We start from the raw sequence: 22,965 nt of genomic DNA, 5'->3' as shown, positions 1-22,965 counted from the left end.
GAGTTCTGTAAAACCTGAGAGGAGGCAAAGATCCCAGTGGGCTGAAGCAGCGAGGAAAAACTTCTAATAAGAATCAAGCTACGAGGCATTAGATATCAAGGGGCATATCCTTTGCATCTGCAATCCTGAAGAACTAATCAGAAATAGAAAGAAAGCTTTATTTCCATAAATAGCCATCACAGCATTCTCCAACAGGGAAAAATCAGATGTAACCTAAATGCCCAATAAATTATGGAATATTAAGTAGCTGTTAAAGTATTTTTGTAGAATATTTGGTATAAAAAATGCTTATCCTTTAAAGAAAAAAAGCAGGATACAAAGTGATATATGCAGTATACGCCCAACTTTAAAACTGTATTTGCTCATATACAGATACTCAGATATCTTTATCAATATGAAAAATGACAGGAAAGAAAGATACTAAAGTAAAAATGATTTTCTGTCTACAATGAATACTAATTATAATTTAACCAGGAAACATACTCACAAATGATATTTTAAGAAAAGAGAAATGGGCACAGGGCAAGCAAACCAGCCTGGGGGTGGGGGGCGGCGATGGGAGCAGGATGAGAAAGGGGGAACAGAGTAAACAGCAGTCTTCATTCAGTATATACTATATAGTATGAAACTCTAATAAGATACAACGTAAGTTCTCAAGAAGATCACTGGAATGAAGTAAACATGTTTACTTGTTTATTGAAATGTTTCCATTATATACAAGAGGTGAGACCCAGATTTGATATTGACATTGAGATGTCATGAGCCTATAACTCTTCATCAAAACAATAGTTACAAAGGACATTACTTAGGTATGGAGTGAGGGAGGAGGGAGGCCTAGGACTGAGCCCCAAGGAACTGCAGTATTTAAGGATTGACTGGAGGGCAGTGGAAGAGCCTGAAAAGGAGAGGCTTGAGTTGAGGTGATTTGTGGAGGAATCCAACTGTAAGCTGCGAATGCTGGAGCCCTCAGGAAATGAGATGTTGGGGAGAACTCGAGAAGGCTTTTGAAGAAATGACAGGACTTGATGGCTTAGGAGGGTTAGAGGATGTGGGTGAAGGGGGCAAAGCTGATTCAGCCCAGTATCCACACTGTTCTTGGTGCTCATGATAAAGATTCCTGTAAAAAAAAAAAAAAAAAAAAAAGTCCTGTATTTTGAGCTTTAGGAACTTGAATGATAACACTAACAAAAATAGGGGTTTAAAAAAAAATAGGGATTTTTGTTAGTGTTATCTTTCACTAACAAAAATGACCGTTGCATGCTAAAGGTCTCAGAAGTCAAGTTTGCAAGGGGGACTGATGAGAAAATTTCTTTTTATTTTTACTGAAAGTTTACTTTGTGCCAGAATCTGCGCTAGACTGTCTTATGTATGTTACATCATTTAATGCTCACAACAACCCCATGAAGGAGATACTGCTGTTATCCCAGTTTACAGATGAGGGGACGAGTCACACAGAGGTGAAGCACTTGCCCAGTAGTGGGGAAAGATGGGATTCAACCCCATATCCATCTGAGTCTGGAACCTTCCCCCAACACACTGAGACACCTGTGAGCTTGAGCACATTATCTTTTCCTGGCTCTGATACTTGTGGAGGAACATATGGATCTCGGTCAGGGTCTCTCAGCCTTGGAACTGTGGACACTTGGGGTTGGATAATTCTTTGTGGTGGGGCTATCATGTGCAGCGTAGGATGTTGAGCAGCATCCCTGACTTTTGCCCATTAGATGCCTGTAGCAACCCTCGCCCCAACTGGGACAATCAGAAATGTCTCTAGACATTGCCCATTGTTCTCTGGGGGGCACAGCTGCCCCTGGTTGAGAATGACTAGGTCAAGGGGAGGCAGAGTGTGATCTCATGCAGAACACAGCCCTAGCGGTTGCTGGGATTGGCCACTGGCCATCAAGATGTTAGAAGTCAGGAAAGCCCTTCTGTTTATAGCTCAGGCAGCACCCAGCTGAGGGGGCCTGCAGACCAAAGGGAAGCATGAAGATTTAACAGCTTCTCTGCACCCCTCTTACAGGTCACAGTCAAAGTTCCTCAGAAGAACTCATAAAGAACCATGCTGGCTTTACTCATCCAGTGATGGAAAGTTCAAGGAGATAAGCAACAAAACCAAGAAAGATGGCCGTTGCATGTTAAAGGTCTCAAAAGAGAAATTCTGCCAGAAAAATCTCTTGGATCAAGAAAGTTCCAGAATTTGAATCAATAAATAGAGTGGATGTGGGGCAAAGGGTATATGGAAAGCCTTTTAAACTGCAACAATACTACTAGCTTTCAGGGTGATTTTTCAAAGATAGATTCAAGTGTCTCATCCTGTCCATCTGAAACACTTCTGTAACTTGCCTTAATGGGGGAAGAAAAAGCCATTGTTTACCACTGTTCCATCTTTGAAGCAGCAACTAGCACCTTGCTTTGTATTCTGGACTAAAACTCATTAAAAACAGTGCTGCTCTTCACTTTTTAGGTAACTCTTCCTCCATCTCAACCCAAGGAGATGCTGTCACATAGATATGTTGACCCCTCTGTGTGTATGTCACATTGTAAACAACTGTCACCCATCCCCTACTGTGGATAAATAGCCTTTGTTTCCTGCACGTAGTTAACAGATGTTTCCGGCCTGCCCATGTGTGGTGGGCCCTGTACGACACACTGAGGACGACACCTACACAAGACTCCCCAGCCTCTGCCCTCAGAGAGAGGGAGGTAAACCAGGAAACACACACTTGACACCCAAGGTTGGTTCTCAGTGTTTTAAGTTCAAAAACTTGGTCAGAACAAATGAGACAGATTCCTGCTGGACCAGTTTCATAAGAGATTAATTTGAAAACCAGATGTCAGCTTACTCACTTTAAGTGAGGTCTGTATTTCCAATAGCCGGACCTTTTGAATCTTGTATCAAGAACACTGCCTTACTTTAGTCAAGGGACCTGGCAAATTAGTAATCAGTATTATTAGTAAATTAGGAATCAGAAGATTCCTTAGTGAGCAAAAAGAATTGAATCACAGTAATAGTTTGTGAGTGATCACATTTGGGTCACAGATTCCTTAAGAATTTGAGGGAAAGTTTGTTCCTTTCCTGAGAAAAAAACACCTGTATAATATTTGCAGACAGTGTCAGGGAGTGATGGAGCTCACTGGTTGACCCCTGGCTTTATTTCACTGAGGCTAAGCCACATCTTGATAGGCGATCCCTATTCCACTAGAGACTAATTGGACTTCTTTGAATAGCACTTCACAATTTTTGTCATATATGCATATACCTGTACTATCATTTACTTTTTTCTTTAAATTGACTCTTATTTAGATAAAAATTTTGAAAAATACCTTACTGCAATACCTAAAAAGAATAGCATTTAACTGCCATAAATAGAAGACATAAAAGATGAAACAATGTTACTAAATTTAAAATAATGAAATACAAGTAAAGCTAATCTTTTAGATTATATATATATATGTATACAAATTAATCATTCTATAGCTGAAATAGGTGTACCTCATTGAGACAAGGATTTTATGACCAGTCAGCAGTAATGGGATATTCCAGTTGACGTTGCTTCAAGAAATGATTCTGTATTTTAGCTTTGATGATGAGCAGCAGCAACAGTGCCATTACATGTGAACCGAGCAGCAAAGGGCAAAGCTTTGAGCTCACCCCCGTTCTCCCATCTTCTCTGCAGCTTCTTAGGCTTAAGGTGGTGTGCAGTGAGTGGCACCAGGTCAGCTGAAACGTCTGTCCCTGTCCCCATGGCTCTTGCATCTACCTGGGGAGAGAGGCATTAAACATAGGGATATAACATGAAGAGGGTGTTCTGAGAGTACAAAAGGGGATGCCTGGCCTAAGCTTGGCCTGATGGAAGAAAAGGTCGCGCCCCTCACACATGCATCCATCATAAACACTTACTGGGAGGTTACTAAGCGCTAGGTACTGGCGATGCAAAGACGAATAAGACTTGTAAGACACTATCTAGAAGCTCAGGATCTGGTGAGGGGAACAGACTCTCAAAAGTGATGATTATAATATAGATGCCAGATATTGACAATGAGAGCGATCAGGTAATGACATCATGGAAGGATAAGAAGGGCCCCCGCAGGCAGGGAAGAATGCTCCCTAGACAGTACTCACGTATTTTACTTGCTTTCCAGGCTGCTTGCCAGAAGTTAAATTCTTGAAGGTTTGAGCCTGGGTTATTTGCCTATAATTTATGCCCTTTATGTAAATGGGAGTACCACTATTATCTGCTAAATATTTACCCTAAGCAATAATAAATGCATGTCAAAGTCTGATTTTCAGAAGTTAAAAACATGACCCCTATGTGAATATAAGATGAACACAGGTCAAAGATTTTACTCATTAATTAATAAGATGATGAAGTAGATAAACAACAAAGTCCTACTGTATAGCACAAAGAACTATATTCAATATCTTGTAATAAACCGTAATGTAAAAGAATATGAAAAAGAATATATATATATATATATATATATATATATATATATATATATATAAATAACTGAATCACTTTGCTGAACACCAGAAGCTAACACAACATTGTAAATCAACTATACTTCAATTAAAAAGAAAAGATGATGAAGCAGGTTCAAAAATCACTGCGGAACTGGCCATTTGTGGGCATTTTTTTTTTTTTTTTTTTTTTTTTTTTTGCTGTACGCGGGCCTCTCACTGCTGTGGCCTCTCCCGTTGCGGAGCACAGGCTCCGGACACACAGGCCCCGCGGCCATGGCTCGCGGGCCCAGCCGCTCCGCGGCATGTGGGATCCTCCGGGATCGGGGCACGAACCCGTGTCCCCTGCATTGGCAGGCGGACTCTCAACCACTGCGCCACCAGGGAGGCCCCATTTGTGGGCATTTTAATAAAGGTTTTTGCAGCAATGAAGACCCAACACAGGCAAAAATAAAATATATAAAAATAATTTTAAAAAAAGATTGCTAGGTTAGATACAAAACTGGTTAATGTCCTATAAAGCAAGAAACAGTAACTAACCATGAGCATTTTGTTTTTACCAGATAGAAATCATTTGCAGCTGTACTGGACATAAATCTATATATAAATTATAGGTCACTTCACAGAGTGAGCTCTTAATTAGTTAACAGCAAATTCAAACAATGCTACGATCTCCTAGGGCAGAGTTGACAAGCTTTCTGTAAAAGGCCAAGGTGATAAACATGTTAGGCTTTTCAGGCTACATAACATCTCTGTCACATATTCTTTTTTCTCTTTTGGTTTTTAGTCCTTTAAAAATGGGGGAAAAACCAACATTCTTAGCTTGAGGGCTGTACAAAAATCGGCCACGGACTGGATTTGGTTTCCTGGCCGTAGCTTGCTGACTCTTGTCCTAGAAAATGAGAAAATCTTTGGGTGGGCCTGTGAAATGGGGTTAGGCATGACTTTGAAAGGACATGCATTTATCTCCTTGGCCATATTTGTAAGTTTTGGATAATTTACAAATATGTAATCATTAAGACATCGAGTTTGCCTTTGTACCACCTGAAATCATCTCAATAACACGACTGGTGGGCAAGCTTACTTTGGGAAACGGGATTCCTTGTACATCCCAGCACCAAGAGTCTCCCGCCAGCAGTTCAGACTGAACAAATTCATAGCCTTCGGTTCACTGCTTCTCTGACAAGATTTGGGAACTGCCCAAGCCAACTTGGAGGAGATAAATGGGGGGACCTGAGATTACCATCCCCTTGCAGCAATGTGTTAACAAATCATTCTGGCAATTTTTTTTGATTTTTAAAATTTTACCTTTTTTCCGTTCATTTATCTATTCCTTGTTTCAGGAAGTCTTAAGTAGCACTTATCATAGGCTAGGTACTGTGCTATTTATCTATTCCTTGTTTCAGGAAGTCTTTAAGTAGCACTTATCACAGGCTGGGTACTGTGCTAGGTAACCGCTTCCTTAGGGAGTAATGCTGGTGACATTCCTGGCTCCCAATGCTTAGTCTGGCTGTGGAGATAATGAAACAAGCGATTGCACTGAAGTGAAGTGTCACGATAAAATGACTAGACACTCCCAGATTGTGGGATTACAGTGTTGGGAGCTTTGTCACCCTCCATGCACTAAACATATTTTTTAATGTAGTATTTATTTTGTTAATTATAATAAACACACTTTTAATGTTTTGTTTTACTGGTTACAAGGAACAGTGAATTAGGAACTATAGAGGCAAAGCTAGCATTATATTACCTAGTTTGGTGTCTCTTTCACTGAGTTACAAGGTTCTGACTCTTTCACTCCTTGATTTTATTCCCAGTCCATGTTTCTCAGGCAAAAATAACAACTAAAATAAGGATAAAAGTTTATTTCTCTCTCAAGTAAAAGAAGTCCAAAGTTGGGCAGTTAAGGGCTATTAATGTGATTCCACAAAGTCTTTAAGCAACCTGGGATCCTACTATTTCAATGTTCCATTATCCCTAGAATATGACCCTCATCCTCAAGGTTTAATATGGCTGCTAACATTCCAGCCATCACATCAACATTCCAGGGAGCAGGATGGTAAAAAGGACAAAGAAAGGTGGGACACTCTTCTCTATAAGGCAACTTCCCAGAGGTTGGCCACAAAACTTCCACTTATATGTCTTTGGACAAAATTAAGATACATGGCCACATCTAGCTGCAAAGAAGGATAAGGAATATTGTCTTTTTAGCCAGGGATCAGCGTGCCTAGCTAAAATTGAAGTTCTTAAATCTAAAGAAGAAAAGGAAAATGGATTTGGGGAGGCAAATAGCAATCCCTACCATGATGTGAAACAGTACCCTCAAAAATTTGGGCCATGCCTCTCCTATGACTAACATTACCACCAATTTAATCCAAATCTCATGATGTAGGGTGAGAGTACTGGGAAGATTTTCTGAACAGACAGTGTATTACTGAAGAATATTTTAGTTGCAAGTGTCAGAAAACCAAATTCAAACCAGGGTAAAAAAATGGTTCCTATATTCCAAAATCCTGACATCTCAGCTTTGGCCATGGCTTGATTCAGAAGTTCAAAAAGTTTCCATCTCTTGGCTCCACCTCTGCCAGGTGGGCTTCATTTTTAGACCATACCCATTTTGGTTCTGGTGGGTCTGGATCCTTAGAAGAGCCAACTGGCTTCAACAGCTCTTGTCTCACACCCAGCCAGACTCAAGTCCACTGGCTAGGAGAAAGTCCCTTTTTGCTAGCCCCACAGCAAAGCGGTTCATGCTAATTGGTCCAGCTGATGTGACATCCTGCCCCTCCCTCAACCAGTCACTGTGGCCAGAGGGTCGCGATGTGATGATTCACTTAGACCTGAGTCATAATGGTCCACCCTTGTGGTCAGGACTGGAGTCCCCTCTAGTCCATCTGGGCTGAAAATGAGGGAGGGATGGATCCCCCAAAGAATACTGGTGCTCTTATCTGAAGGAGAAGACAGAGATTGGAGAGTTTCCCGAGTTACTGCCGACCTTTTAATATTTCACTGTTGCCAAAACCCCTGTTGGGGTGAATTGGAGAAAACAGAGAAATGTAATGTTTCTTGCCCCCAGTTCCTGTGAATTAGACTCATTGTAATTGTAAGAGAATCTGTTTTTTAAACTGACAAATAACAAAGGAAATGCTAGCTATTAAGAAATGTCTATAATGTTGATTCTGACATCCTAGACACATTAATCTCCTTGTGCTTTTAGTGACAGAAACCAGTTAGAACACTAGCTAAGCAAAAAGTTCTCAGGTTATAACCTAATCTCTCTGGGTATTTGGATATGGGTCAGTCACAGGAGTATTGGGTGTAAAGCTGCTGTTTCTGCCTTTAGCCTTGCCCAGTGCCCAAGAGAAAATGGCTGAATAAAGGACACAAGGAACTACGCAGCCCCGAGAACCGAGCTGATGAGGCGTTTTCTAAGTCTAGGCGCCACCTCGTGGTCAATAAGTACAACTACAGTGTTATCCTCTCCGAGAGCTGATAGGCTAGACAGACCTACCAGTTTGGTGTCTTTCAAAGATGGTGTTACACAAATGAATTTATTTACAAAACAGAAAAAGACTCACAAATTTATGGTTACTAAAGAGTATAGTGGGGGGGCGGGGAGATAAATTAGGAGTTTGGGATTAACATATACACACTACTATATATAAAATAGATAAGCAAGGACCTACTGTATAGCACAGGGAACTATATTCAAAATCTTGTAATAACCTATAGTGGAAATGAATCTGAAAAAGTATATATAATATATATATAATATATATATATATATTATATATATATATATATATGAATCACTTTCCTGTATACCTGGAACTAACACAACATTGTAAATTAACTATACTTCAATTTTAAAAATGGTTAGGGCTTCCCTGGTGGCGCAGTGGTTGAGAGTCCGCCTGCCGATGGAGGGGACACGGGTTCGTGCCCCGGTCCGGGAAGATCCCACATGCCGCAGAGCGGCTGGGCCTGTGAGCCATGGCCACTGAGCCTGCGCGTCCGGAGCCTGTGCTCCGCAACGGGAGAGGCCACAACAGTGAGAGGCCCGTGTACCGCAAAAAAAAAAAAAAGGTTAAAACAAGCAAAACAAAACAAAACATGGTGTTACATACAACATGACTGTACGTGGGCAATACCTAGCAGGCAAATGCAATGAGAGAATCAAGAGGCCAGGGTCACATACCCAGAATAACTGAAAACAGGGACTCCAACAAAAACTTGTTCACAAATGTTCACAGCAGTACTATTCACAGTAGCCAAAAGGTGGAAACAACCCAAATGTCTATCAACAGATGAATGGATAAACAAAATGTGGTCCATTCACATAATGAAATATTGTTCAACCATAAAGAAGTAATGAAGCACTGATACATGCTATAATATAGATGAACCTCAAAAACATGATGCTAAGTGAAAGAAGCTGAACATAAAAGGCCACATACTGTCTGATTCCATGTTTATGAAATGTTCAGAATAGGTAAATCCATAGAGACAGAAAGTAGATTGGTAGTTGCCAGGGGCTGGGGAAAGGAGGAAAGGGGACAGATAATAGATATGGGTTTCCTTTGGGGATGATGAAAATGTTTTCAAACTAGATAGAGGTGATAGTTGCACAACACTGTGAATGTACTGAATGTCACTGAATTGTTTACTTTAAAATGGTCAATTTTATGTTATGTGAGTTTTACCTTAATTTAAAAAAATTAGCTGCCTTACCTCTGGGCCTCCATTTCCTCACGATCCCTACAGTAACATCCAGTTCTCACTCAGCTCTTTTGTGAAGAATAAAAGGGAACTGATATTCATTTATATTGATTTTATTAACCCTTTTCTGAAAAGGAAATAAACAAACACGGTAAAAAAAAATGTTCAGTGAAATATACCCCTGGCTCCCAATCTGGTGGCCCCAGGAAGAAGTATTTACTGTGTATCTACTAAGTGCCAGGTGATGCTGATGCTGCTGGTCTGGCGGCCACACTTTGAGAACCACCACCTGAGGAAAAAATGTATCAGGTCGTTCTTTGACCCTTCCATACAGAAACCTTCATTTCCTTAATATGAGAGGGATCTGAACTTCCTTCAGAAAGACTTGTGTTTGCTCTTTATTTTTTATTTTGAAATTATTTCAAACTTAGAGTTTTGAGAAAAGTACAATCATCTCTCATATACTCTACCCAAATGCATCCATTTTTAGCATTTTCTCCCATTTGCTCTATCCCTTCTTACCCCCCTTCCCAACTCCCATTATATATTTTCTCTTTTTTCTGGACCATCTATGAGTAAGTTGCAGGCATCATGCCCATTTACTTCTTAATACTTTAATGTGTTTGAATTTTTATCTTGGATACTCCCTTAAGTAACCACAGTTCAGTTACCTAATACAGGGAATTTCATTTGATACACACTGACCCAATACTTGTGGGAGCTTCTGACAACACTAGGAACATCTGAGGAACAGGATTATCCTGGGGGAAGCTGGTGATATTTCCTGGTCCTACTCTGCCTCCTTAGAGACTCTTATATGCCAGCTATGATCCAGGAAGAGGGCCCTCACCCAAACCATGTTGGCACTCTGGCCTCAGACTTCTATCCTCCAGAACTGTGAGAAATACATTCCGGTTGCTTCTAAGCCACCCAGTTTGTGGCATTTTGTTGGAGCAGCTCGAATAGACTAAGATAGCACCTGCCCTTCACTCGTTTCTGACTCCTACTGATCCCTCTTTTCAATTCCATTGCAAAGGGTAGAGATAAGGATATCAATTCAGTATATTACCTGGCAATAACAATAAAAACCATCATCACCATAATCATCTGAGCATTTAATGGTTTATTTTTAAAGCTATATCAATATGTCATGTTCATCTCTGTGTCTTGTTTCTCAGCTGAAAAGTGGGAATCACAGTCGTCAAATGAGATATTGTAACTCTTTGGAAATTGTGCCTTTTCATAATCTTACGTTCCCCTTGGGGCTTCAAAAGGCTACCAAGTGAAGTGGTTGTTTAATGGGTATAGAGTTTCACTTTTACAAGATGAAAAAGTTCTGTGAATATACTTAAAACTACTAATTTATACACTCAGAAATAATTAAGATGGTAAATTTGATGTTTTACAGTTTTTACCAAAATAATACTTAAAAAAAAAAAAAAAAAAAAAACGACCAAGTGAGACATCTGAGGAGCTGTCCCAGTCCCAGAAGAGGGATGATGTTTCTGTGGCTCCCAAAGGAGAGACCCGAGCCAGTCAGTGAACAGTGAGGGAAGCAAGCAGGAAATCTCTGGCAATGGGCAGAAAAAGCTGCGTGTGGGAAGGTTCACGCCAGGTCAAGGGAAGTGCTCCAGCAGGGGCTGAGGAGCCGCAGAAATGCAGAGCTGCGCTGTGGGCACAGGGTTGGACTTGATGATTGCTAGGGTCCCTTCCAACTCTTGAGAGGCTGAAGGATTTGAACTGAGTCAAGTTCAGCAAATGCTAGAACTTTCCATTCACAGACTGTCAAATTTTATTATGCTATATTTGAGGAACAGAAATTTAGGTAAAAAACCAGTGCATGCTCCCCTACTACAGAATATAACTTGGTATGACTTTTCTGGTAGGAATCCACTGCTAAAAATTTTTCCAAGATAACAAATGGACAAGTGGACAAAATATGTTTGTTTCCTAAATGCTCTTTCCAAGCACTATTTGTGATAGCAGAAAACTTCAAACAACTTAAATGTCCATTAAGTGACGACTCGGTGACACTCAGAGGGTCGAGACGTCAATCTCAGTATCAGGCAGAAGGGAGATGTTTGGGGCAGGATGAGGGACAGCAAGTACCAAGAGACTGGATGCTGCTCTTCTTTGCTTCTCTCCACAGCCTTCTCCTTTCTCTGCAGATTGGCTTTCACTGCTTTAATATTCATGCAGCAGACGATGACTGCCTCAGCCTGGACAACACGACTCACGGCTGGCTTAATGTTCCAGTCTCAGTTCCCATGAGCTTCTGATAGGTCCAGCTTGGCCCAGAAGTCCAGTCCTGAGCCAGTCAGCTGTGGCTGCAGTTTGGGGCCACATGGTACTCACTAGATGTTAAGCCCATCCCCTAAGCAGGGGCTGTTGGGTGATGGGCACCCTGGAGGTGTCTACACTCACTCATCAGTGTGGTCCAGGACCAACTGGCAGCATCTATAGCACCAGGCAGCTTCTTAGCAATGCAAATTCCCAGGTTCCACCCCATATCTAATGAATCAAAACCTGCATTTTAATAAGCTCCTCAGGGGTCAGTCTGTGCATTAAAGTTTGGGAGACACTGATTTATCACAAGAAAGGATGGTTCCTTCCCATTTTCTTCCTTCCTTCTTCCTCCACCCCCTTTCCTCATTAAGATGCCTTTACTGAAGTATAATTCACATACCATACAATTCACCCATTTATTTAAAGAGTACAATTGAATTCTTTTAGTATGTTCACAGAATTATACATCTATCACCATAATAGATTTTACAACATTTTGACTGCCCTAAAAAGAAACCTGTACTCCTTGGCTGTCATCCCCTAATCCCCCCCACTCCCCCCACCCCAGCCCCTGGCAATCACTAATCTACTTTGTCTCTAGGGATTTGCCTACTCTGGATATTTCACGTAAGTGGAGTCATACAGTATGTGACCTTTTGTGTCTGTCTTCTTTCACTTTTTTTTTTTTGGCTGTGCCTTGCAGCTTGCAGGATCCTAGTTCCCCGACCAGGAATCAAACCCGGGCCCCCTGCAGTGGAAGCACAGAGTCCTAACCACTGGACTGCCAGGGAAGTCCCTGTTGGGAGTTTTTAAAAATTACAGATTCAATTTCATTACTGGTAATTGGTCTCTTTATATTTTCCATTTCTTCCCGCCTCAGTCTTGGTAGATTGTACATTTCTAGCAATATATCCATTTCTTCTAGGTTGTCCATTTTATTGACATATAATTGCTTGTAGTAATCTCTTATGATCCTTTGTATTTCTGTGGTGTTGGCTGTAACTTCCCTTTCATTTTTAATTATTTATTGGAGCCCTTTTTCTTTTTTTTTTTTTTGATGAGTCTGACTAAATTTTCTCTTTTCAAAGAAACACCTCTTAGTTTCATTGATCTTTTTTGTTGCCTTTTTCATCTCTGTTGCACTTATTTCTGCTCTGATCTTTATGATTTCTTTCCTTCAACTAATTTTGGGTTTTGTTTGCTCTTCTTTTTCTAGTTCCTTTAGGTGTAAAGTTTGGTTGTTTGAGATTTCTTTTCTTGTTTCTGAGGTAGGCTTGTATACCTATAAACTCTCCTCTTAGAACTGCTTTTGCCGCATCCCATAGATTTTGGATCACTGTGTTTCCATTTTCATTTGTCTCCAGGTATTTTTAAATTTCCTCTTTGATTTCTTTGGTGAACAATTGGTTGTTTAGTAGCATACTGTTTAGTCTCCACGTGTTTGTATTTTTTGCCATTTTTTTCTTGAGGTTGACTTCTAGTCTCCTATCACTGTGGCTGGAAAAGATGCTTGATATAATTTCAGTTCTTTTAAATTTATTGAGACTCATGATCTTTCCTGAAGAATGTTCCATGTGCCCTTGGAAAGAATTTTCAGTCTGCAGCTTTTGGATAAAAAGTTCTATTTACATCTATTAAGTCCATCTGGTCTAATGTGTCACTTAAGGCCAGTGTTTCCTTATTGATTTTCTGTCTGGATGATCTGTCCATTGATGTAAATGTGACATTAAAGTCCCCTACAATGATATGTTACTGTCAACTTCTCCCTTTATATTTGTTAATATTTGCCTTATGTATTTAGATGCTCCTGTGTTGGGTACATATATAATTGTTGTATCTTCTTATTGGCTAGATCCCTTTATCATTATCTAATGTCTTTCTTTGTCTCATTAATGGTCTTTGTTTTAAAGTCTGTTTTGTCTGATATAAGTATTGCTATCTCAACCTTCTTTTTATTTCCATTTGCATGGAATACCTTTTCCCATCCCCTCACTTTCAATCTGTTTGTCTTTAGATCTGAAGTGAATCTTTTGTAGGCACCATATATATGGGTCTTGTTGGGTTTTTTTTTTTAACCATTCAGCCACTCTAAATCTTTTAATTGGAGCATTTAATCCATTTACATTTAAAGTAATTATTGATATGTATTTGTTGCCATTGTGTTAACTATTTTCTGGTTGTTTTTGTAGTTCTCTTTTGTTTGTTTCTTCTTCTTTTGCTTTCTTCCTCTGTGATTTGATGGCTATCCTTAGTGTTATGTTTGGATTCCTTTGTCTTTCTTGTGTGCGTATCTATCATAGATTTTTGGGTTGTGGTTACTATGAGGTTTATATATAACAATCATATATACATATGTGATTATTTTAAGTTGATCTCTTAAGTTTGAACATTCTAACCACCCTGCATATTTACTCACCACTGCGTTTAATATTTAATGTTTTTGAAACCATATTTTATATCTTTTTGTTTTGCGTAGCCCTTAACTACTGATTATGGATGTAGATAATTTTACTACTTTTGTCTTTTAACCTTTCTACTAGCCTTATAAGTGGTTGACCTACTACCTTTACTGTATATTTGCCTTTACATTTTTCCTTTAGTAATTTTTATATTTCTAGTTGTGGTCTTTTCTTTTTTTAAAGATTTCTTTATCATTTATTTATTTATTTATTTATTTTTGGCTGCATTGGGTCTTAGTTGTGGCATGCAGGATCTTTCATTGCAGTGCACAGGCTTCTCTCTAGTTGTGGCGTGTGGGTTTTCTCTTTTCTAGTTGTGGCACACAGGCTCCAGGGCACGTGGGCTCTGTAGTTGTGGTGCGTGGGCTTAGTTGCCCCGTGGCATGTGGGATCTTAGTTCCCTGACCAGGGATTGAACCCACGTTCCCTGCATTGTAAGGCAGATTCTTTACCACTGGACCACCAGGGAAGTCCTGTGGTCTTTTCCTTTTCACTCAGAGAAGTCCCTTTCACATTTCTTGTTAAGCTGGCTTATTGGTACTGAACTCTTTTAGCTTTTGCTTGTCTGTAAAACTCTTTGTCTTTCCTTCAAATCTGAATTATAACCTTGCTGGGTAGAATATTCTTGGTTGTAGGTTTTTTTTCATTTCATCACTTTAAATATATTGTGCCATTTCCTTCTGGCCTGCAGAGTTTCTGCTGAAAAGTCAGCTGACATTCTTATAGGAGTTCCCTTGTATGTAACTAGTTCCTTTTCCCTTGCTGCTTTTAATGTTCTCTCTTTAATTTTTTTTCTATTCTAATTACAATATGTCTTGGTGTGGACCTCTTTGTGATGATCTTGTTTAGGACTCTGTGCTTCCTGGTCCTGGATGTCTGCTTCCTTTCCTTGGATAGGGAAGTTTTCAGCTATTATGTATTCAAGTAAGTTCTCTGCCCCTTTCTGTCTCTCTTCTCCTTCTGGGACCCTATAATGTGAACTTCAGTGTGCTTGATGTTGTCCCAGAGGTACCTTAAACTATTCTTATTTTTCAAAATTCTTTTTCCTTTTTTGTGTTCAATTTGGGTGATTTCCACTACTCTGTCTTCCAGTTTGCTGATCTGTTCTTCTGTATAATCTATTCTGTTGTTGATTCCTTCTTGTGTATTTTTTATTTCCACTATTGTATTCTTCAGCTGTTTGGTTCTTCTTTATATTTTGTTAAGCTTCTGTGTTCATCCATTCTTCTCCTGAGTTCATTGAACATCTTTATAATTATTACTTTGAATTCTTTAATGGTTAGATTACTTATCTCCACTTTGCTTAGTCTTTTTCTGGGGTTTTACCTTGTTCCTTTGTTTGGAACATATTCCTCTATTGCTTCATTTTGCCTAATTCTGTTTTTATTTCTATGTATTAGGTAGATTGGATACAATTCTCAATCTTGGAGAAGTGGCCTTATATAAGAGATGTCCTATGGGGCTTAGCAGCATCTTCTCCTCTGGTTACCAGAGCTATATGCTCTAGGGGTGCCCCCATGTGGGTTGCATGGGTCCTTCTGTTGTCAAGGGGCTGACTACTTTGAGCACACTGGTAGGAAGGGCTGGCCTCCAGCCCAGTTGGCTGCCAGGCCCTGCCTTGTGTGGAGGCTGCTGGCCCACTGGTGGGTGGGGCAGATCCCTGCATGGCTGGCTGTTCAGCTTGGGGATCCTGGGATCCCCAACTGGCTGGTGGTGGTAAGGCCCTGGTACTAATAGGCTAGTAGGAGGACTCCAGAATGACACTTGGCAGAACCAATGTCATGGTAGAATGAGCTCCTAAAAATGGCTGCCACCAGAGTCTGTGTCCCCATGGGGAGTCCCAGTTGCCTCCTGCCTCTCCTGGAGGCTCTCCGAGATCAGCAAGTGGGTCTGACCCAGGCTCCTTTCAAATTATTGCCTCTGTACTAGGTCTCAGAGCATGTGAGATTTTGCATATGTCCTTTAAGAGCCAAGTCTGTTTCCTATAGCCCTCTGGCTCTCCCATACAGAAGCCCCTCTCGTCTTCAAAACCAGACGTTTTGGGGCTGGACTCTTCTGGATAGCCTACCCTGAAGGTGTGGGTCTTAACTATACTGTATCTCTGCCTCTCCTATCTGCCTGGTTGTGGTTCCCTTTTTTTTTTTTTTTTTTTTTTTTGGCCACCCTGCACAACTTGTGGGATCTTAGTTCCCTGACCAGGGATTGAACCCAGGCCCTCGGCAGTGAAAACAGAGTCTTAACTACTGGACCTCCAGGGAATTCCCTGTAGTTCCTTCTTTCCATCTTTAGTTGTGGAAAATCTGCTAGTCTTCAGGTCATTCTCATCAATAGTTGATCTGTAAATAGTTGTAATTTTGGTGTGCTGATGGGTGGAGGTGAGCTCAGGGTCTTCCCACTCCATCATCTTGGCCACACCCATAAATGTCTAATTTAAAGACACCCAGTCTACAGTATTTCCTTATAGCAGCCCAAGCTACGACAGATTTTGGTACTGAGAAGTGGGGTGCTGCTATAACAATTACCGAAAAATGTGGAAGCAGCTTTTGAACTGGGGAAAGGGTGGAGGTTGGAAGAATTTGGAAGTACATGCTAGAAAGATAGATGTTTCTGGTGAGGGCTCAGAAAGAAAAGAGGAGAGCTGGAGAGAAAGCTTCCATTTTCTTAGCAAACACATAAATAATCATGAACAGAGTGTTGGCAGAAATATGGATGGTAGGGTCCACTTTGTTGAGGTCTTAGAGGGAAATGAGGAACATGCTGTTGGACAATAGAGAACAGACGATCCTTGTTATAAAGTGGCAAAGAACTTGGCTGAACTGTGTCCTAGTGTTTTTGCAAGGTACAGCTGGAGAGCAATGAAAATGAATATTCAATAACTGAATTATTTTGCTGTACACTTGAAACTAACAAAATATTGTAAGTCAACTATACCCCAATAAAATTTAATAAAAAAGAAAAAATCCTGCTGCAAGTAAAAGATCAAAGTTAAATATTTAAGTCATATTTGTGAAAAAAAGAAAATGAATATTCAGTGAAGAGATTTATAAATAAAGTGTTTGAAGAGTAGCTTGCTTCCTCCTGACTGCTTACAATAAAATGTGAAAGGAAAGAGATGACTTAAAGAAGGAATTGTTAAGCAAAGGGAATCAGAATTTAATGCTTTGGAAAATTCTCAGCCTGTCCATATCCCAAAAAGTGAGCAAATGTGTTTGGAAGAGAACACTGAAGGGTGTGGATGGACTATCAAATGATAAGAGATTATTGGATTATAGGAACAGAAACACTGCCTGTTTGTACTGAAGGGGACTGAGATGGGAAGAAATGAAGGCAGGCTTTCAGATGTTGATTCTACAGGACAGGATGATAAAGCTACTTGGCTATGAATGTGCACTATTCACGAAAGGGGAAGAATGATCCCAAAAGCAATTCAGAAATCATCAGGGCCGTCACCTTGGTTTCAACAGGACAGACAGGCTTCATCTGAAGTCATCGGGGGCAGGACCCTTGCCTGGGCAGAGCTGCAAAGGCAGGACCACAACCCAGTGGATCCAGAGGGCAGAGCATCAAACCAAAGAGGATTATTCTCGAGCCTTAAGATCTAAAGGTATTTGCCTTGCTAGAATTGGACTTGCTTGGGACCCATCACTCCTTTCTTCCTTGTGATTACTCCTTTCTTTCTTCTGATTACTCCTTTTTGGAATGAGAATGTCTACCCTATGCCTATCCCACCACTGTATTTTGGAAGTAGATAACTTATCTGGTTTCACAGGTTCACAGCTAGAGAGGAATTTTGTTTCAAGATGAATCATACCTAGAGTGTCACCTATATCTGATTTAGATAGTATTTAGATACTTTATTTATTATTTTTTAAAAGGAATTTTGCCCTGTTAAAAAAATATTTATTTATGGCTGTGTTGGCTCTTCGTTTCTGTGCGAGGGCTTTCTCTAGTTGCGGCAAGTGGGGGCCACTCCTCATCGCGGTGTGCGGGCCTCTCACTATCAGGGCCTCTCTTGTTGCGGAGCACAGGCTCCAGACGTGCAGGCTCAGTAATTGTGGCTCACGGGGCTAGTTGCTCCGCGGCATGTGGGATCTTCCAAGACCAGGGCTTGAACCTGCGTCCCCTGCATCGGCAGGCTGACTCTCAACCACTGCGCCACCAGGGAAGCCCAAGATACTTTTATTTTTTTAAGGAAAGCTTTATTCTTTTTTTGACCGCACCACACAGTATGTGGGATCTTAGTTCCCTGACCAGGGATTGAACCCATGCCCCCTGCAATGGAAGCATGGTGTCTTAACCACTGGACCACCAGGGAAGTCCAATAGTATGTAGATACTTTAGACATTAGAGTTGATTCTGAAGAGTTAAGACTTTGGAGCTGTTGGAATGAAGTGAATATATTTTGCATGTGAGAAGACATGCATCTGCAGGGCCATATTTTGTAATAGCAGCCTGAACTGACAAACACAGATCATGTTTTCCTTACAGGACCCTGGATTTGATTTTGCTTGAAAGCCCTATCTTAATTTTAGTCCTGGTTGCCATCTAGAGAGACTAAAAAATTTCAAAATCATCAAGTCCTGACTCCTTATTGTTCAATAATTTATCTCTCTTCTCCCATTTTACTAAAAGAAGCAAGATGAAACCAGGCAGCACCTTCTGCTTGGTAACTGCTTTAGTTAGATCACCCAGTTCACTAGGAACATTTTCTCTTTCCACATACTTGCAGACGATACTGTTGCCAAACCTTCTGCCAGTTCATAACAAGGATCCTCTTTCCTTCAGTTTCCAATAACATGTTCCTTACTTCCTTTTGAGCTGTCATTGGCAGCATCATCAAAGTCCAGATTCCTACTAAGTTTGTTCAAGATAATTTAGGCTGTCTCTAACATACTCCTCAAAATCTTTCCTGCTTCTGTCCACTGCCTGGTTCCAAACCACTCCCACATTTTAGGTAGTTGTTATGACAGCACCCCATTTCCAGGCACCAAAATCTGTATTAGTTATCTATGCTGCATGACAAATTGCCCCTAAATTTAGTGCTTTAAAAACAGTTATTATCACACAGTTTCTGTGGGTCAGGAATTTGGACACAGCTTAGCTGGGTGCCCCTGGTACAGAAGGTTGCAATCAAGTTGTTGGCCAAGGCTGCAATCATCTCAGGGTTCAGCTAGGTGAGGATCCATTCTAAGCTCACTTATGTGACCACTGGCCAGGCCTCAGGTTCTCACTGACAGTTGGCGAGACATTAGTTCCTTGACACATGGAGCCCTCTATTGGGCAACTATAGTGGGCTGACTAGTATCCCCTCCCCCATTCATGTTCACATGGAACCTCAGAATGTGGAAATAGGGTCTCTGCAGATGTAATTAGTTAGGTTAAGATGAGGTCATACTAAATTTGGGTGGGCCCTAAGTCCAATGACTGGTGTCCTCATAAGAAGAGAGAACATAGAGGCACACAGAAAAGGTCATGTGGAGATCGAGGCAGAGATTAGAATAATGTACCTATAAGCCAAGGAATGCCAAGGACTGCTGGAAGACTCCACTCTTCCCCAGAGTCTTCAGAGGGAGCAAGGCCCTTATGACACCTAGATTTCAGACTTTTGGCCTCCAGAACTGTAGAGAATTTCTGTTGTTTTAAGCCACCCAGTTTGTGGTAGTTTGTTATGGCAGCCCCAGGAAACTAATAAAGCAGCTCACATTTTTGACCTGGTGTTCCTCAGAGCAAATAAACAAGAGAATAGGAGAGAAAGAAGCCCAACAGCCATAAGTTTAACTGCCAGACTCAGAACATTTAAGGCAGGGATTTCATCTCTGCATCTCTACTATGTAGCACAGTGCCTGGCACAGAGAGGCACTTGATAAATTCTTACTGAGTGAATGAATGAATCCAAGGTACCTTCTTCTATTTCCTAACTGTTACAGATAATGTAAATTCAAGTAATTTCAAAATTTTCTCCCAAAGTTCACTGCTGGATCACTGTTCTTATTTGTATTAGGTAGCATAAGCAAAGCTGCTATAATAAAAAAAAATAGATAAAAGCTCAACACAAGAGGTTTTTTTTTTTTCTTTTTCTCCTCATATAACAATGCTGAGTGGGTGTTTAGGTCAACAGGGCAGAGTTCTCCTCCACCCAGGTATCTTCCATCTTAAAGCCTTGCCTTCTCCAGGACCTGGTCATCATCTTCCAGCTGGCAGAGTAAGTAAGAGCATCTGTTGACAGATTTTCTGGGCCAGGCCTGGGTATGTGCACATCCCTTCTGCTCACTTTCCACTGGGGGAGAGCATAGGCATATGGCCAATTTAAGGGGGTTGAGGAATGTACTGTAGGTGTATGGCCAACAAAGAGGACAACTAAATAAGTCAAATACTTGACTTATTCCCTGGTACGTTACTCAAGAACTTCAAATTAACCAGATAAAAAAGAACTCTGGATTCCCTGCCTTCACTCTCATCTGAGTCTTTCATTCACTGAATGGCACCACCATCCATGCAAGTTGCTTAAGGCAGTCTCCTGGAAGTTATTCTTGATTTGTTTTTGTTTTTTGGCTGTGCTACGTGGGATGTGGGATCTTAGTTCCCCACCAGGGATCGAACCCGTGACCCCTGCAGTGGAAGTGCAGAGTCTTAACCACTGGACCGCCAGGGAAGTCCCCTTGATTTGTTTCTTATTTTCATCTTCCACGTGGAGTCCTTCAGGAAGCCCTTTCAACTCTATCTCCAAAACATATCATAAACCCATCTATTCTATCTTTACTGCCACTTTCTTAGTTCAAGCTTCATAATAATCTGGGTTATTCCAAAAGCATTTTAATAACTCTCCATGTCTCCACTTTCACTTGCCCATATTTCATTCTCCATACAGCAGAGTCTTATCTTTTAAAACATAAATTTGATCATATCACTCTTCAGTTTATTTATTTATTTATTTATTTATTTATTTATTTGCGGTAGGCGGGCCTCTCACTGTTGTGGCCTCTCCCCTTGCGGAGCACAGGCTCCGGACGCGCAGGCTCAGCGGCCATGGCTCACGGGCCCAGCAGCTCCGCGGCATGTGGGATCCTCCCAGACCGGGGCACGAACCCGTGTCCCCTGCATCGGCAGGCGGACTCTCAACCACTGCGCCACCAGGGAAGCCCACTCTTTAGTTTAAAACCTTCCAGTGGCTTAGAATAAAACCCGAAGTTCTCACCATGACCCCTAAGGGTGTATATGATACAACCCCTGCCTACCTCTCCAACCTCATCCTTTATCACTCTCTGCTACTCACCCTGCTCCAGCTACAATGATCTTGCTGCTCCTTGACCACATTTACCTTACTTCCACTTTAAGACTTTTGCACTTGCTGTTCCATCGATGCTCAGAAATCCCCTTGGATTTCCAATAGACAGTTCCTTCTCATTAGAGGTCTCAGCTTCAAGGTTACGGCCCGGGAGACCTTCCCTGATCATCTACTTGGAAAAAGCCCCCACACGCAGTTATTCTCTTACCTCAGCATCCTGTTTACTTTCTTTTTACTATCCACAAACTCTGTGTTTTTCCCTATTTATTTTCTGCTTCCCTTTCCTTGAAAATAAGATCCATGAGCAGGTACCGTGTCTTTTTTCTACCGTTTCCCCAGGGTCGAGTAGGCGTGGCACACAGCTGTGCTCAGTAAATAAGTGAATGGATGAAGACGCATCAAGAGGTGATTAACCAAAAGCTCCTGCAAGGTTCTTTGACAGATTGTTGGTGTCGTGTAAGGAGCACAAACCTGGGTTCCGGTTCGGACTTGCCCACTTCTCAGCTGTGCGCAAATGAGTGCCGCTCTCTGAAAGCCTCACTTACCGCATCCGTTAACAGGTAATAAGCACATACTTACCTGAAAAGGCCAAATGCCTACTTTAATAAGGAGAAAGGAACTAAGAGAAGAAAAGAGCTTCACGTAAAATACACTCTCCGTATATATAACTATTATTATATATGATTGTTGTTACCGTAGGACCCGCCCGTGGCCTCCGTTTCCTCTTTTCTATCACGAGTCGGTATCCCCGGCTCCTTCCGCAGGGTGTTTCTGGCGCCACAAATCTCGTCCGCGGCGATGGGAGAAAAGACAAACGCTCCCGCAGCCACTGGAGTCCGGTGGTGAGGTCCAATAGCCCCGCCCCGCGAGCCTGAGCCTTTTATGTCATCAACTCGGCGCCAGCGCTGCGGAGGGCCCGGGGGCTTATCCTGGGTGTGGCGCCACTTTGGGGAGGCCTTGGCGGACGCCTGCAAGTCAACTGCTTGGTTCGGGGGCGGCTCGGAAACCGCAGCGGACCGTGACGAGGGGCGCGTGGAGTCGTGGGGACACGAAGTCGGGCGGCAGGAGGGGCGGCCCGGAGCTCAGGCGGGGCACAGCGCCGGCAAGCGGGCGGCTGGCGGGGCTGCCCGGCGCGGGTGTCCCGGCGATGTGTGGCGCTGAAGCGGCAGCGGGAGCAGCGGCGGCGGCGGCGGTGGGCTCGGCCTCGGCTTCGCGGCGGTGCCGGCGGCGGAGGCGGAGGCGCAGGCTCCTCCTCAGGACCTGGCGAGCCCGGGCCTAAGCGGCGGCCCCGCGAGGCCCCAGCACATCGCCCCAGATCGGGGCCTTCCCCGCCTCGCCCTGCCCCGGGAGCCTGCCTCCCCGGCTGGGGATGAGGCCGGGAGGCGGCCGCGCGGGGCCCAGCACAAAGGCTTGTTCCCGGGGGCCGCTGCCGCCGCCACCCCCAGCCTAGGGCCGCCCGCCGAGGCCGAGCCGGCGCCGGGGCCGTCATCCCCGCAGGTCCCCGGGGGCGGCTGCTGCCCGTCTCCCCGAGACCCAGGGCCCCGATCGCTGAGCCCCTTGTTCCTTCGGCTGCGGCGGGATCCGGCAGCTGCGCAGCCTCCGCTGCTCCCGGCCGTGCGGGCCCCGCGGAGCATGTGGGAGGAGAGCGACATGGAGAAAGCCATCAAGGTAAGGGGGAGATGCCCCCTTCCTCCCCGCTTTGTCTCTGTGACATTCCTCTCGGCTCCAACCTCAGAAAGCGGAGAGAACTTGGAGCA

General features: G+C 42.5%; 2 protein-coding genes and 1 long non-coding RNA gene across 7 annotated transcripts in view; 2 read left to right on the top strand and 1 right to left on the bottom strand.

The window, feature by feature from the left end:
• The window catches only part of ALDH2 (aldehyde dehydrogenase 2 family member), a 30,223-nt gene extending 27,629 nt beyond the window's left edge, over positions 1-2,594 (top strand). Inside the window, exon 13 of the mRNA XM_060118238.1 lies at positions 2,021-2,594. Within this exon, the coding sequence (XP_059974221.1) occupies positions 2,021-2,053 (33 nt within the window). The 3' untranslated portion in view covers positions 2,054-2,594. The remainder of the gene's footprint in view (positions 1-2,020) is intronic.
• The window catches only part of MAPKAPK5 (MAPK activated protein kinase 5), a 77,052-nt gene that overhangs the window by 17,034 nt on the left and 37,053 nt on the right, over positions 1-22,965 (top strand). The window contains exons 1-4 of one of the 5 annotated variants that reach the window (XM_060118242.1): positions 12,179-12,303; positions 17,388-17,527; positions 20,034-20,125; positions 21,548-22,876. In XM_060118242.1, coding sequence (XP_059974225.1) covers positions 22,841-22,876 — 36 coding nt within the window. In that variant the 5' untranslated portion in view covers positions 12,179-12,303; positions 17,388-17,527; positions 20,034-20,125; positions 21,548-22,840. Of the gene's footprint in view, positions 1-12,178; positions 12,304-17,387; positions 17,528-20,033; positions 20,126-21,547; positions 22,877-22,965 lie in introns of those variants that run through there. The other 4 variants (XM_060118240.1, XM_060118244.1, XM_060118241.1 and 1 more) reach the window with 4 other exon arrangements.
• Positions 673-22,072, bottom strand: LOC132502382 (uncharacterized). Its single transcript, XR_009534480.1, has 3 exons — positions 21,903-22,072; positions 3,494-3,761; positions 673-1,117 (listed from the first exon to the last, which is right to left on the bottom strand). It is a non-coding gene; the product is annotated as an uncharacterized LOC132502382 (long non-coding RNA).

Source organism: Mesoplodon densirostris, chromosome 15 (genome assembly GCF_025265405.1).
Source record: "Mesoplodon densirostris isolate mMesDen1 chromosome 15, mMesDen1 primary haplotype, whole genome shotgun sequence".
Lineage (NCBI taxonomy): Eukaryota > Metazoa > Chordata > Mammalia > Artiodactyla > Ziphiidae > Mesoplodon > Mesoplodon densirostris.
Note: the sequence above shows the minus strand (reverse complement) of the source record. Positions and strands in the feature narration are given on the sequence as shown.